Genomic DNA, 15,897 nt, shown 5'->3' on the forward strand with positions numbered 1-15,897 from the left:
ACAGAACTGGGGCAAACAGTTTGCCTCCTGGAATTTCCATTAGATCCAACCACTTAGTTGCTTTATTTATCCTATCACTGGTTTTATTTTTCCGTGATTGTCTGGTTGTTATGCTGCCTCTATCACAGCTATCCAAACATCAGGTCACATAGGGCTCCTGCACACATAGGGCTCCTTCTAAGAGATTTAAATGGAAAGGCAACCCAAGCCATTATTGGCCTATTTTCAGTTTCCATTATCGATAAAACAAGAAACCAGCATTTTCATGCTGTGCAAAAGCTTCAGGGAAGTGCAATGCTGCTGTCATTATCCTTAGACCAGGCTGCCGCCTACCCCCACTAATGCAGAGGAAATGATGAGTCCATCAGAATAAAAATAAAATAATGAAAGGATCAGAGTCGCAGAGTGGGCGGCTGACCTGGTCGACTGCGTGACTCCCTGCAAATGTCCCTTTGAATTTAGTGGAGCCTAGATGGCAAAAACCGCGGATCACAACGGGACATAAATTCACCTCATAATGAGATTAGTAGGCAGGCAAAATAAATGTCCTGCTGTTACGTTAGAGGCAGGCTCTAATCTGGTGTTTTCCTTGGAAATGATCATTTCCTTTGCAACAGGGAACCGTGGATGCAACCTGTTTAAATCCGACAGATTCTGTTTTGCCACAGAGCTATTTTTCACCTTGCTCTGTCTTTTTAATAGCAATTTTGAGGAGGCATTTAAATGAGTTGTGTCTTAAAGTCTATTACCAAAGTGAGTTATGGGTGTCTCTGTTCATGATCATCAGTCGTGTTTCCCAGATCCCCCTTTTAAGAAAACTTTGTGCAACTCCTCCTCCCCTTTCTGAACAGGAGCCTTGCTTTGGAGGAGGTGTGGTGCCCCCCAGGGTCCTCTCACTCTAGCCTTACGAATCAAAGGCAGAATAGACTCACTATTGTATTTGGGGTACTTTTAAAAAATCTTTACCGCAACTCTACTACTTAAAACCACTGGAAACAAGTATCACATACTAAAAAGCCTTAAGAAAATGCCTAGATCAGGTGAACCCACATGGTCTCTGAGTAGAACAAAGCCCTCGAGTATGTAGCTTGATTGCAAGGGACTTCCTTGGTTTTCAGCAGAAGCCAATCTCACCTGGAGTACAATACCCTCCTCTCATTAAAAATGCAAGATAGGATCTCCTCCTGGATCCTTTCTACAGAACTTGATGCAAGTTCATGGATTGTACCGTCCTGAGCAGTGAGTGGCATTTAATCAAAGCCTTCTGTGAAATAATCTCAGTGTTTCCTGAGCCCTGTAAATTCACCAAGCGAGTTAAGAGGTCCCTTCAAAAGGGATGGGAGATCAGACTTTGAATTTAGGAGTATTTGAAGCTTCTGCATAGAAGGTACAGACAATTGAACGGACACATATTTTCTCAACATTTTCTAGGACTCAGGCTAGAGATTCCTCCTCTGTGAAACCGCCCATTAGGAATAATAGATCATTTGCTAGTACTCCAATGCATGGCATTTTGACATATTGTTTTTCTGAGGCTGGAAAGAAGCCACAGAAAACTTTTGCACTTGTAATATGTGTTTTACAGTGTATGCAGTGATTCATGAACATTTTTTTCATCTAACGAAACAATTTCCTTTCTGCCATTGGTGCTTTCCATTCAAAAACTTGAACTGCAAATCCAACTACTTTAAGGGAGAAATTATTTTTTGGCCCAGGGTTTAACAAGTTTTTTTTCTTTCAACTTTTCACTTCTCAATAGTTGGAGTTATATCTCTACTTGTGTATTTTCTATGTATCGAATTTGCAAATGTCAGAGATTTAAGTCAAGTCTCCTCCCATTCTCATAATTTTCTCTGCTCACTGTTAACTCTCCTCATCAGATGAAAGAGCTCAAGAGAAGATAGACTGATTTTCCATTAGATAGGTGGTCCTATGTTTATTGGTACTCTCTTCCAACTTTTCATTTCCATAACTCTTTCTTCCTTATCCCACCATATCTGTCCTCCACTCTCTGCTGCATCTCTGTGTTTATAATTTAAATTGCAAACAGTAACTGAATCCACTTTGCCAGCGTCCAGTATATCTCGTACGTGTTCACGATTACCTACTGGCCTCCCATTTATTAAATTCAGAGGTAAAGTTTCATGTCCAATAATCTCCCTGAAGGAATTTCCCAAATCATGTTTGCTTACCTCATACAAATGAACTTGTTTTTGGGTGACAGCAAAGATCAATAACACGTTATTTTGCACCAGTTTATCAATGAGTTGTCCAATTGTTGGATATTCCTAAAATTGAACACAAAGATTTTAAGTATCTTCTTAACAAAAGTATGTAAAATAAAGGAATATTTCTTTCAGAGATATCTTACTGAGTTTGGCATTTTCACTTCTCACAGGCATTATTGTGTCTATCACTCCAAGTAAACAAATACACAATTAGCATTATTTTCTTAATTGGTTTAGTAATTGTTTCCTAGATATTGTAAGTCGATTTAATTCCTTAGAGTCAGTGCCTGTCAACACGGTGTATTATGCTCTGTCACTTCCAAGGAGATCACTAAATTTATTTAAAAACAGTGCATCATGTTTTCAAGGGTAGAGATACGTGTCTTTTTCTAAGTGCCACCTGCCTGCAGGCAAGTATTGGAGGGAATGTTAGAATTGAGAGAGGGGCTATGGCTCTGATGAATGAGACCGAGGTGACTCTTGCAGTTCTGAAACTCCGACTGGAATTGGATGGGGCGGGATGAGGGTTGAGGAAGGACCAACCTGCTGAGGAAGGACACACTGCCACTCCTAAATCCCTCTGACTTGAGATATTCCTGTACCAGTTCTCCAGTTTGGTCTTACTGCCTTTTTTGATGTCACCAATTGGTTTTATGGGATGCTGCAATATTTTTACAGGGCAATTGAAAAGCCATTGCATTCAATTTACTTCTGTTCCATTGAGGCACTCATTCCTGAGTGATACAAGTACTTTAAAATATAAAGTCATTAATTATCATATTTGCAGACGACCTTTACTTTCCAAGCCTGGAAAACCTGGAGCACATTTGCCTGGCGTATGACTCCAAATGTGAATAATGTGCAAAAAAAACCTCAAATGAGGGAGTGGCCTGCAAACAAGGGAACTAAGAATGCCATGTTGGTTATGACCGCAGTCAGCCAAAGTGCAGGAACACTGACGAATAAGCCTTCTTGCACACGAATGTGGTGTGTTCATATATTCTCAGCACTTCCGGAATATTTTTGTCTTCAGCCACAAAATTAAAGTTGAGGGAAAAGTATAGTTTTGCCTGAGATACTCAGGTCAATTTCCCAACTGCAAATCTGGCTGTGTAATGCGTGCTTTCTATCCCATTTGGATTTTTATGTGTGGGTATTAGCAGAATCCAGATACTATCTATAAACCTTCCTGAGTCTGACATTCTCAGTCTCCTCTGTGTTTCAATTGCCCAAACATTAAGTATCCTTCAACCTTAAGCCTGAAGTCCTCCAATGCTGGTCCCTCCTTATCTCCACGTAGCCCTCCATAGGTGGGTGAATATGGTTTTCTATTTGATCCAGATCTATTGGTTTAATTCCCACAATTATATTCTAAGTTCCTCAAGGCCAGGGATCATGTCCTGTTATTTTGCGGCCCCAGGAGCCTGGCCCAGTGTTGAGAGCATAGAAAGTGCTCAGAGGACCCGGGGGCTATGTTGCAGGCAGGGAAATAGCCCACGGCTCTGTGCATTGTAGCAACTTACACAATAAGAATCACTTGGACATGTATTAGAGGAGAAGGTCATATTAGGCAACAGGCAGTATTTGCTTCTGTGATCCTGCTTTTTTCTGAGATGTCTATTATGGGGCATTTGAATAGTTGCAAGAAAAAAGTAACAAAAAAGGGATCCACTTCTCACAGTTTATTACCCCTCATTGGCTAAAAGACAAAATGTGGCTACCGTCACCAATCCTGTAATACGGAAGGACAACCGATACCATTAAAAATATATAAATTCAGTGAACACTATTGATCAAAAGTTAGGTAGAAACAGCCACGTTGCAGTTTAGAAATTGAGGTCAAGAAACGAGAGCAGATAATTCATGAACCATTAGATTTTTTAAAACTAATTGCCAGCACTGTAGTAAGCATTTCTGTACATTATCTCACTAAATCCTTTTTTTAGAGGATAGTTTTTCCAATCTGATATTAGAATCCTGGGTTCTCTTCCCTCTTTCTTTCTCTTCCCTACACACACTTCTACAGCATTGTTATTTTAAAAAGTCACTTAAATTCTCTGTACCATTTTTCCCCCAAGTGTTAAATGGGGATAATATGACCTTTCCAGGTTGCTGCTTCATAATTCAATTCTATTTTAGTGTGCTCCAGGCACTGTGCTGTCAGCAAATAGAGATAATAAACCAGTTCTGGTACTGAGGATGTATGTTAAAGACAGACAGAAACCAACAAGCATATTTCCGTATGGCGATGGCCAAGAAGCCATCTATGTATAAGAGCCAGGGGAGACGTGATCGCTTTGGGGCCCAGCGGAGGTCAAACAGGGCCCTCCCCGTCCCTGGAACAGTCATGATTGAGCTGGGTTTTAAAAGATCAGTAAGAGTTTCTCAGCAGCCTTGGAGGAAAGGGCCTTCCAGACAGAGGGAATGACACGTGCACCAGCGTGGCAGCCTGACGGTCTGTTCAAGGGAAACAATTAGACACATAGGGTTCTGCTGAGGACCAAATGAGATCATGTACATCAAAAGAGCTCTGAAATTTTTACCCTGTTTTACAAAAGTCAAGTTTTTTTTTTTCTTTGAATGTCACGAGCATTTTTTAAATGACAAAAATAAGCCAAATTTAATAAGCACCAGCCAAGCAGCACCTGACTAGTGGTTTCCCAGGGGAGTCCCAGGGTCCATGAAAACATGGAATTATTGAGGCAGCATGACTCTGGGACCATCATTTAAAACAACTCCTAGGTGACTACTGCTCTGGTCTGAGCCTTCCTTTCCAGGGCTATGGTTCAAACAAAATGAGCTGACTGTATTACATTTTGCTGGCCTCGGGCTCTTTGAAAAATTGGGGAGGTTCTGGGATCATTCATACTATAGCAAATCTGAACTTATCACACATCCCCAACGCCCATCTGTGCTCTTGAGGGAACCTCTAAGGGCGATGAGGATTGAGAAAGGCCAATGTGTTAATCTCAAATCAGAAAATGTGCACTGCTTCTACCAAGGGTGGGTTACTCTGCTATGTGTTACAGCAATTGCTCCATTCGCCTACTTGTAGCCCTGAAAACAGTGTAGAGTGTAGGTTACACACCAAGACTGTTGACATGGAGTATTCATTCTTGCTGTCCAAGTGACAGAGCCCATCGTTAGGAATGACGATGCCTGCCAGTTTGCTGTCCATTCCAAAATGAGAATCGGCATCACTCACAAAGACCAGGAGATGGAGGGAGTCGTTACGCCAGCCAATTTTTTCCTGCAGTGAGAAAGAAGCATTTGGCTTGTATGGGAGAGAGGCAGACGTTTATTGAGAGTGGATCAGTTATGCTTGGACACATTCAGATTATTAAAATATATATTGCTGCTCAATCTATTTTAGACTTTTTCATCTATTGTGAGTTGGTAATATTAACATATTAAAAACATGAAATTCTGTGACCTTTGTTTTATCCTGGATTACATTTTCAGATGATTTATGCTTCAGAAAAAAATGGTTCCACTACAATCAGTAACCAGTTGATCTTGACATTTACACAGTTAATTATTTTTACTGTCCAGTTTTCAATTTACCAGAAAAATGACAGAAGGGAGTGAGGGAGGTCATAGATTATCCCAAATCCAAGCTGAAGCAGAGCTAGTAAGAATGCAATACAGAATGGACCCGAGTAAGCCTGTTTTATTAAAATTTCACCCAACCTGTAGGCACCTATTTCTCTTTCTACTGATATCATCCAAAAATTATAAACGTAATACAAGGATAAAAACTGCTTATCAAAGTATGACTGCAGAGTACTGCTAATTAAGATGGTCTGTTTTCTGTTTCTTTGCAGAGCTCTCCCCTTTAATTAAGATTAGTCAAGGAACTAGTTGGACAGAAGCTCATCGTAGCTGCCCCATGGTACCTTATCTTTTTCCTTCCTTCCTTAATTCTTTGGCCCTCCCACGTTCTAGGACCTTCGGCCCTATCTGTTTCCTGATATTTTCCATGAAGACTGTCATTTGAAGACAGGGGAATCGTTCCCATGGATATGGGTCTGATTGTCAAGGAGGAGAGGTATTCTTGCATTGTTGTAGAGACACTGTGGCTTCTGATGCTTATTTTGTTGTTCGAAACAATAGCTATCTGATCATATGTAGACGTTTATTCTGAATCAGAACAGTTTTACTTTTTTTCGTTAATTGCTGTCTTAGTTTTTTTTTTTTTTCACCATGGTTAATTCAAAAACTAATGAATATGATCTGGATCTTTGAAAATTAATCATACATGACTATTCTTTTAACCAATTTTTCCCAACAGTACTACAATGTTATTAGACTATTTGAATATTAGGCATAAAAAATTGTCTCCATTTCAACATGATGGAATTTAAAAATGTACAAAAATTTTAAGTATCTGTTGTAGAAATACAGTGATTAAAGGAAAGATAAAGTTAGCTAAGCTTTTCAAAGGAGATTTGTTCACAAGAGATGAAATTTGTGTTAACAGAATGAAACACTGCTCCCCTCAGCATACCTTACATACAGCAGCTTGCATAATTGCATCAAATCCACCTTCTGGGGTGTCAATATTAGCAGAAATTTTCTGATTCTTCACAATTTCATTGAATCTTTCTGCATCATTTGTCAACGGCAAAATGTGCTTGAATCCAAATGTAGGTAAACAAATGTATGGAATACTACTGCAAAAGGAAGATGTAAAATATTCTTGATGAAATATGATACAACACACAAGGAATGGGTTTAATAGCCTAACAGCATTTCCTTCAATGAAGATGCATTTCTCTAAAGTGCCCGACTCCGTAACTTGGCTGTGAGTCTCACTGTTAAGGTTGTTTTCGTCATCTCCCACCCAGCCCTTCCAAATTGGCCACATTAGCTAACACTTAGAGCTTGCTGTGTGTCTTGCATTTGTTCAAACACAGAAAACAGATAATCAGGTGATCAGACTCCCCGTGTGTGTTTGTGTGTGTGTGTGTGTGTGTGTGTGTGTGTGTGTGTAATCACTACCTTCTATTGCCTCTCAACCAAAATCCACCATTAAGTTTACATGATGACAACAATTCCTTTGTATTTTGATAGCTTAAACTGTCATCAAGGATGAGTCACCCTGTAGCAAGACTGAGAGAGGAACCTGTCTTCTTCGTCCTCTGCTCAGTCCTGCCTGCCCGGAGCCTGAAAATCAGAGCAAGACTCTTGATTCTAAAGCCCAACTTTATTGTGATAGAACAGACTATTGTGGACAAGCCTGGGGTAAAACCACCACTAAAAACTGTTTACCTGTGAGGAAAATGCCATGTTAGGATGAGATCTGCCCTAAAGACATCACATTAGAACAGAAATTGCTAATCCTGAATCAGCCACATTTTATTCTGAAAGTCAGCTAGTAGCTGTGCATGAGACTTTGGGCAAGTTACTCAACCCTTCTGAGCTTTAGGTTTTCCTTTGTAAACTAGAGATAATAACATAGAGCAGAGATCCTCAAAGTGTGGTCCCTGGACCAGCCACATGAGCATCACACGGGAACTTGTTATAAATGCAAAATCTGGGGTATGACTCCGGACCTGCTGAATCAGAAATTTTAGGTGTGGGCTCAGAGACCTGTGTTGAGCCAAGTCTTCCTGATGCGTTCCAAAGTTTGAGAAACATGGGTGTAGAAGCACAGAGACAAAAAGGAGTAGCCCCCAGTGAGGCTGTGGTGTGCTTCCGAGGAGAGCTGGTTGACTTAGGTGAGCACCTTTGCAAGTTCAACAGCCTGTCTTGTCAGCATACAAGGAGCTGATGCATCTTTGAGGAGCAGGCTCTTTTTCACCATATTCATCTGCCTGAGGTATACAGTCAATTCTCATTATTTACAGATTCCATATCTTTGAAAATCCATATTGCTAAAATGTATTTGTAACCCCCAAATCAATCCTTTCAGTACTTTCTCTATCATTCGTGTACATGCACAGCGTGACAAAAAAGTTGAGTTGGGCTTTCCTGGTGGCACAGTGGTTAAGAATCCGCCTGCCAATGCAGGGCACACGGGTTCGAGCCCTGGTCCGGGAAGATCCCACATGTTGCGGAGCAACCAAGCCCGTGCGCCACAACTACTGAGCCTGCGGTCTAGAGCCCATGGGGCACAGCTATTGAGGCCCATGCACCTGGAGCCCGTGCTCCGCAACAAGAGAAGCCACCACAATGAGAAGCCCGCGCACCGCAAGGAAGAGTAGCGCCTGCTCGCCGCAACTAGAGAAAGCCCGCGCGCAGCAACGAAGACCCAATACAGCCAAAAAAAAAAGTTGAGTCACCTGATATGATATGTATGTTTCCAGCTGAGGTCAAATAAGACTGCCTTCTTGTTCCAGCTCTCATATTGTAAACAAATGTCCTTTTTGTGGTCTATCTGGTGCCATGGGGTGTTTTTCTTTTTGCATTTTTGTGCTTTTTGGGTGATTTTGCTTTTTGGGTGATTTTTACACCCAAGTGTAGTGCTGAAGTGCTGTCTGGTATTCCTAAGTGCAGGAAGACTGTGATGTGTCTTATGGGGAAAATACACGTGTTAGCTAAACTTTATTCTGGCATGAGTTATAGTGCTGTTGGCTGTGATTTCAACATTAATACATCAACAATATATATTAAATAAGATGTCTTTAAACAGAAACACACAGAAAACAAAGTTATGTATTGCTCAGTTGGTGAAATGTGACCAGAGACTCGCAGAAACCTAACCCTGTGTCTCCCCTAGGAGAAATGCTCAGCATTCTCTAATGCAGTTGTTGAGGAGAATTTACAGAGCAAGACTTCCGTAAATGATGAGAATCAACCATATATATATAAGTCAGAATGACTATGGATTTGTTTACACTGAGAAATGCAGCTCTGCCAGAACCAGAGTGCTGGTGTCTGCAAGGATAATCATTTACTTCCTGTCAGTAGACTTTCACAAAAAGTAGGTCATAATCTGATGGGTCCTCAGACTTCAGAACAAAGGGGTGTTAAAGGTGCCCAGCACTGAATGGTACAGTCTGAGATGTCCCATTTTCTTAATGGGGTATTTTTTATTTTCTAATGATTTTAAGAACTCTATCTCTAAATAGTATTAAACTTTTGTCTTTGTAGTTTGTTTTTAAATTTTGTTTACAGTGTTTTTGGATATATACCTTAAAACTTCTTATGTAGTCGATTTTTTCCCACCTTCAAATATGAATGTATTTTGAAATGTGAAATGAGGAATTAAAAAAAAAGTTAACCTATTAAATGATAATAATGTAGCATTTGTCCTAATTGCTCCTGTAGTATTTAAAGCAGCTACAGGATAGAAGAAAATGCATTAGATTTAGAATAAAAAGACTAACTAGTTATCTATCTTTGGGCAAGTTACTTACCCCAGACCTCAGTGTCCTCATCTATAAAATGAGGGTGATAATAATAGTTACTTCACAAGGTTGTTGTAAAAATTACATAAAAAGTATTTTATAAAAAGTATGTAACTGTGTGAAGTATACCATTGTCCCTGGAGCCCAACTAGTCTGGGAAATTTTTTGTTTGGCAGTGTTGGTTCACACTGTACCAAAATGGCATTTGAGCATCTTCCGGAGCCAGAGAACTAGTATTCCTATCTTTCAGTAAGAAATTTGCATCTTTGTTGGTTAGAATTATTTGCTATGTAGTTCTTACTAGAACTCAAATCTTTTGGAAAGGGGAATACATTTATTTAATTCAATAAACATATTCATGTGCTGGGAGATTAATGTAGCTAAAGCAAAGCAGAATGTCAGAGCTGGGTCACACCAGAAAATTTTGAGCGGAGGCTGCCTATTTTGGTCAGAGTTCTTCCTCCAACAAATGCTTATATTTGGTTGTTATTTTCTAAGATAGAAATTGAAGGAACTACTCATTGCTGAATAACTTGATTTTGAGTCCCTAGACAACAATAGATTTGCATTTAAAATGCATTCAAATTTAAAATTGTAAAACACAATATAAAAAGTGCTACTTATATTTTTATTAAAACTTTAAATAAAATTCATAAAATAAGACTATAATGATATATATTAAAAGGTTAACACCATCTTTTTTGAGTGGGATTAGAAATGATTTCCATTTTCTTCTTTTTGTCTGTATTCTCACTTGGGCTTGTTATTAAAAATTATATTATATACTCATATATGTTTTTCTGTGTGTACATATAGGAAATCTAAGCATTTCATGGTTCAGTTATCTCTTTTGCAAAACTACAATGAATTCCTCACTGTTCATGTCTTCAAAAACAAAACAAAACACCAAATCAAACGTGAAATGATGTTTAAAAAAAAATCCCTCAAAATGTTCGATGGAGAAAATTTTATCTTCGTGCTGTTAAATATTTTTAAATGCATATTACAAGTCATTACAAATAGGAAAATGGAGAAAACATGGTTTTTCTTGATGTTTCTTACACAGCAGCATAAGAGAAACTTTCAAAAGCGTAAACCATTCAGGCCTCTTACATGGTGAAACGACTTTTTAGTGACCTTCCATCTAACGAAGATAAAGAAAGCAAGCTACTTCAAAAAGCACTAGAGACTAGATTAAAACTAAGGTTTTAAAAGCGTGGTGTGCAGACCCACAGAGGTCCCTGAGACCTTTTCAGAGAGTTTTTCAGGTCAAACGTTTTTCATAATAATAAGAGATGTTATTTGTCTTCTTCACTGTTGACGTTTTCACTGATGATGCAAAGCAATGGTGAATAAAACTGCTGGTGCCTTAGCACAGATCAAGGCAGTGGCACCAAACTGCCTAGTATTCCTTATAATTTTTTTTTAAATGCTAGTTTCACTTGATTGTCCTTGATGAAGCAGTAAAAGATATTAATTTTATTAAGTCTACACCCTTGGATACGTGTTTTAAAAAAAATATTTCTGTGTGACCACACAGGGAATATGCATACAGCATTACTGCTGCACATTGAAATACATGTTTATAGTGGAAAAACACTTGCGATTGTTTGAACTGAACTGGCCTATTTTATGGAACAATCATTTGATCTGAAAGCCAAACTATCATCCCAACTTAAGTTTTTGGCAGACATGTTCTTAAAAATGAAGAAAGTAAGCCTGCTACTTCCAGGAAAACGACTATCAGTATTTGTTGCCAATGATGAAATCTGAAGTAACTAGAAAATTAGAACTTCAGAAAATTATCATCTGTCACCCATGGCTTAACGGCTTCCCAATACTTCAAGATTTATCTGATGGGATTAATGATGATATTAACAAATATGATTTTTTTAGATATTATATCATGAAATTTGGAAGATCTCCATAACTCACTGAAACATCATTTTCCAAATGACCAAAGCGTTATATTACAAAACCACATGCACACACACACACACACACATACACACACACAGACACACACACACACCAGTAAAAGAGCGATTTAAAGTGCAAAACAGACCAATGGTTTTTAATGTAACAAAATATGAAGTTCATTGATATTTTTTCAGATACCACATTGAAAATAAATTTACCTCTTGTACAGTTTGAATGTAATATCAAAGAAGAATGTCTACAGTTATTGGAAAAATCTATTAACTGCTTCTCCCTTTTCCAACTATATATCTGTGTGAAGTTTGACTTTCTTCATGGAATTCAACCAAAACAAAATATTACAACAGATTAAACGGAGAAGCAGGTATGATAATCCAGTTGTCTCCTTTTAAATCAGATATTTTAAGAGATTTGTAAAAATGTAAAATAGTGCCACTCATCTTGTTAACTTTTGTTCTGTTTTGGAAAATGTAGTTAATTTTCCTAAAGGTGTGTTATTATAGTAATATGCAGTGTGTTTCTCATTGTAATTATTAAATAAAATGATAAATAATTATTTTTATATTTTCTTAGTTTTACACTCTAAGACACTGAATATTGATAGATATAAAGCTCTTTTGGAGGTCTTAATTTTTAAGAGTGTAAGAGAGTCCTGAGATCTAAAAGTTTGAGGACCATTAGACCAAAATAACTAGAGAAAATAAGTGTTAATGAGAGAAAAAAAATTAAAACTGGTTTTGAATGTCTGTTATGTTCTGAGCCTATTCAGTTCTCATGATTAGCCCAGGAAGTGAATATTATTATCCTCATTTATAAATGAAGAGTTGGGAGCTCCAAGGTTATGATTTAAGCCCAGGTCTGGAAAACGCCATGCTCTTTTCTCTTACCTCTCATTGCCTTTGTACTAAAGAACATTTTATTCCATAATTATAAGGTTTGGATTGATCAAAGGATTGACTTCTGTGTTTGGTGTTTGGGTTCTTGGTGTGTAAATGTGTGGCAAGTGGAATCTGGACAGAGAAACTGGGAGAATTAAGGGCGTGATTAGAAAGGAAAAATATAATGTTGCAGCAAAAAAGAACCCATTATTTACAACTTTAGCTAATGGTAAATTTTGCCAACAAGAATAAAAGAAAAACCTCTATGAAATAGGAAGACGCTGACCTTTCAAGAGCTCAAATATGTGATCCTCCTTTGGGTTCCCGTTCACCGAAACTTGGGCAGTGCTCTGGCCTCCCTTTATCGCACTCTGTTGGTGTTGATAGTAGCTACCACCTACTGAGAGCTTCATGGTCAAGCCCAATATCAAATGCTTCCTTTCATTATCTCACCCGCTCCTTACAACCCCTCTGTGTGATCGGTATTGTTATTCCAAACTAAAGCTCTGAGAAGTGAAGCGGTTTCCCTAAGGTGACATTATGAGTGAGTAGATGAATGGTTACCTGGTTACATGGGTGTATTCAAGGGATCAATGGAACAGAATATAATGTCCAGAATTAGACACACATACAGTCAATTGCTTTTTAACAAAGGCATCAAGATAATTCAATGGGGAAAGGAAAATCCTGCTTAACAAATAGTGCTGAAACAATTGGATAGCTGCATGTAAACAAAAGATAAACCTAGACTTTTTCCTCATTCCAAATAGAAACACTAATTTGAGATCATAGACCTAAGTGTAAAAGCTTCAACCACAAAGCTTCTAGAAGAAAACATAGGAGGAATCTTTGAGACGTTAGGATAGGCAAAGATGTCTCAGGACAAAAAAATACACTAATCATAAAACTAAAAATTGATTAATCGGACTTCATCGAAATTAAAAACTTGCTTGACCAAAGACATTGATAGAAAAATAAAAATACAATCCACTGCCTGGGAGGAGATATTTGCAAAATATATTGACAAAGAACTTTTGTCAAATATACAAAGAACTTATACAATACAATATTAAGAAGAAAATCTAATTTTTAAAAATAGGAAAAAGATTTGAAAAGATACTTCACAAAATAAGATATGAGAATGGGAAAAAAATACATGAAAAGATGTTCAACATCATTTGTCATTAGGGAAATGCAAAGTAAAGCTACAATGAGATACACACCTATTAGAATGGTTAAAACTAAAAAGACTGAAATTACCAAGTATTAACAGGGATTTGAAATAAATGGAACCCTCACACATTGCTGATGGAAATGCAGAATGGTACATCCACTTTGGAAAACAATTTGATAGTTTCTTAAAAAAAATTAAAACTATACTTATCGTACAATCCAGCAATTCTAATTCTAGGTGTCTATCCAAGAGAAACAAAAACATACATCCACACAAAGACTTATATGCAAATGATCATAGCAGTATTTTTTCATGATCACCAGAAATTGGGAAACAACCCAAATGTCCATCGATAGATGAATAAATAAAGTGTAGTATAATAAATTCATACAAGGGACTATTACTTAAAACAAAAAGGAACAAACTACTGGTAAACACAAAATCAAGGAAGAATTCCAAAAACATTATGTTGAGCAAAAGAGCCAGACACAAAAGGTATATACCATTTTTTCCATTCATATGAAATCCAAGAATAGGCAAAACCAATCTAACTGATAGAAATCAGAAAGTAGTTGCCTCTGGGGAAGCAGAACTGACTGTAATGGGGCATAAGGAAACTTTCTGTGGTGATGGAAATGTTCTATGTCATGTTTTAAGTGGTGCTTACATTGGTATATTCAACTGTCAAAACTCATGAAACTGAACATTTCTGCTGTGTGTATTTTAGTACCTGTCAATTATACCTCAAGAAGGGGGGTTGGGAACAGATATTATCTCTGATATTTGCAACCAAACACAATTCCTAAGAGTTGCAATCAGTGATGAATTCTTTTCAAGGTCAAAATATTTTTGGCTGTCAGATTCTAGTTGGGAACTGCATTGAAATGTCTTAAAACGATACTATAAAAACTGTCTTCTATAGAGATTAATTCCTTGGGTGTATACTAGTGTTCAAAGTCAATATATGTTTGGAAAGCCATTTCACATAAACTATATTTATAGGAGTAAAGGGCTTGGCTTTGGACCAGCCCAGATCTTGGTACAGATCACTCATTAGTCAGGTGGCCTCAGGCAAATTACTAACCTCTCAGAGCCTCTGTTACTTCCTCTGAGTATAGCGATGATGAAGCCTGCTTTGACCTGAAGCTATTATGAAGGTTGAATGAGGTCATGTATGTAAAATCTTCAGCATAGGGTCTGGCACAGAGCAAATGGAAGCTCTTTTTCAATAGAAGGATATCAAATAATTTTATTTTGACCATGTCATTGACATGTACAGGTAAGTCATCACAAAGCAACTTGCCCTTGACCATCACCTGGATAATACATGGTTTTAGTAGCCGATCAGAGCATATTATAATGGAGTCATTGCCTAATTTCCTAATGAATTTGACAACAGTGAAGGCTACAAAGGGCTCTTCCAAGCAATAAGAGAAATTCACACTTCCCAAAGTATATAAGAGGTAGCTACAAAAGCTGTTATTTTGGCAGCAATCATTGGAGTGGAGACATATACTCTGAGGAAGTGTGGGTTACTGTCAAATAGCCTCAGAGAGTGGTGGTCATTGAGGATAGAAGGCCTCTGAGGGGCTGGGGAAGGGCTCAGGCCAGTGGAACCTGCAGTGAAAGACTTGGTCCGCTTGTCTGCAGAGCACAAAGCCAAATTTGTCACAGACTGACCTCCGCAGTGAGACAGTTGCTGCAGATGCTGTGAGGACCCAAGCTAGAACCAGGTACTAAGTTGACTTCCCCTTGGCTCTGAAAACCTGGGCAACTGAGAGCTGCACAGATCCAACTGGATGGGAGGGAACTGCCAGCCACTTAGCAAGCTCCTGCAGCTCAGAGCAGGGCCAGCTCTACAGGAAATCAGTGTTCAAAGATGCCAGAAAATCATTTACTTACCTGCAAGGGTTGGCGATTTCTTCTGGTGTTGTTTTCATAAAAGGGGAGATGGGTTTTTCTACAAAAGAGCCGAAGCCCAGTCTAAAGTTGCTAGTTAATTTAGACATCTCCTTGGAAAGCAGGGAGCCTAGCTCTTTGATTGTGTTGAGGTCATCGTCCATGGAGGCTGAGAGGTCCATGAGGTAATACAAGTCCACCGGGTAATCCTCGGTCTGGCGAACTTGAACTTGCAGAGTCTGTTCACTGCCTGCAACACCCCCGCAAGAAAAGCAAATCATAAAAACACATGGAGACTTCTTTGTGACTAGGCAATCACTGGCTATTTCATTTCAGTAAGAACTTACTGAAGATACTTACAATTTCACACACTGTGTGGTAAAGTTTATAAATGAACAAACCCATGAAAATCTTTCAGCAGTGAATTT

General features: G+C 38.4%; 1 protein-coding gene across 3 annotated transcripts in view; it reads right to left on the reverse strand.

Annotated features, from left to right (window-relative positions):
* Nucleotides 1-15,897, reverse strand: part of ITGB6 (integrin subunit beta 6) — a 125,155-nt gene that overhangs the window by 51,465 nt on the left and 57,793 nt on the right. For all 3 annotated transcript variants that reach the window (XM_036857552.1, XM_036857551.1, XM_036857553.1), the window contains 4 exons: nt 15,473-15,719; nt 6,736-6,901; nt 5,317-5,478; nt 2,193-2,288 (listed from right to left, as the gene is read on the reverse strand). In XM_036857552.1, coding sequence (XP_036713447.1) covers nt 2,193-2,288; nt 5,317-5,478; nt 6,736-6,901; nt 15,473-15,719 — 671 coding nt within the window. The remainder of the gene's footprint in view (nt 1-2,192; nt 2,289-5,316; nt 5,479-6,735; nt 6,902-15,472; nt 15,720-15,897) is intronic.

This window comes from Balaenoptera musculus, chromosome 7 (assembly GCF_009873245.2).
Source record: "Balaenoptera musculus isolate JJ_BM4_2016_0621 chromosome 7, mBalMus1.pri.v3, whole genome shotgun sequence".
Lineage (NCBI taxonomy): Eukaryota > Metazoa > Chordata > Mammalia > Artiodactyla > Balaenopteridae > Balaenoptera > Balaenoptera musculus.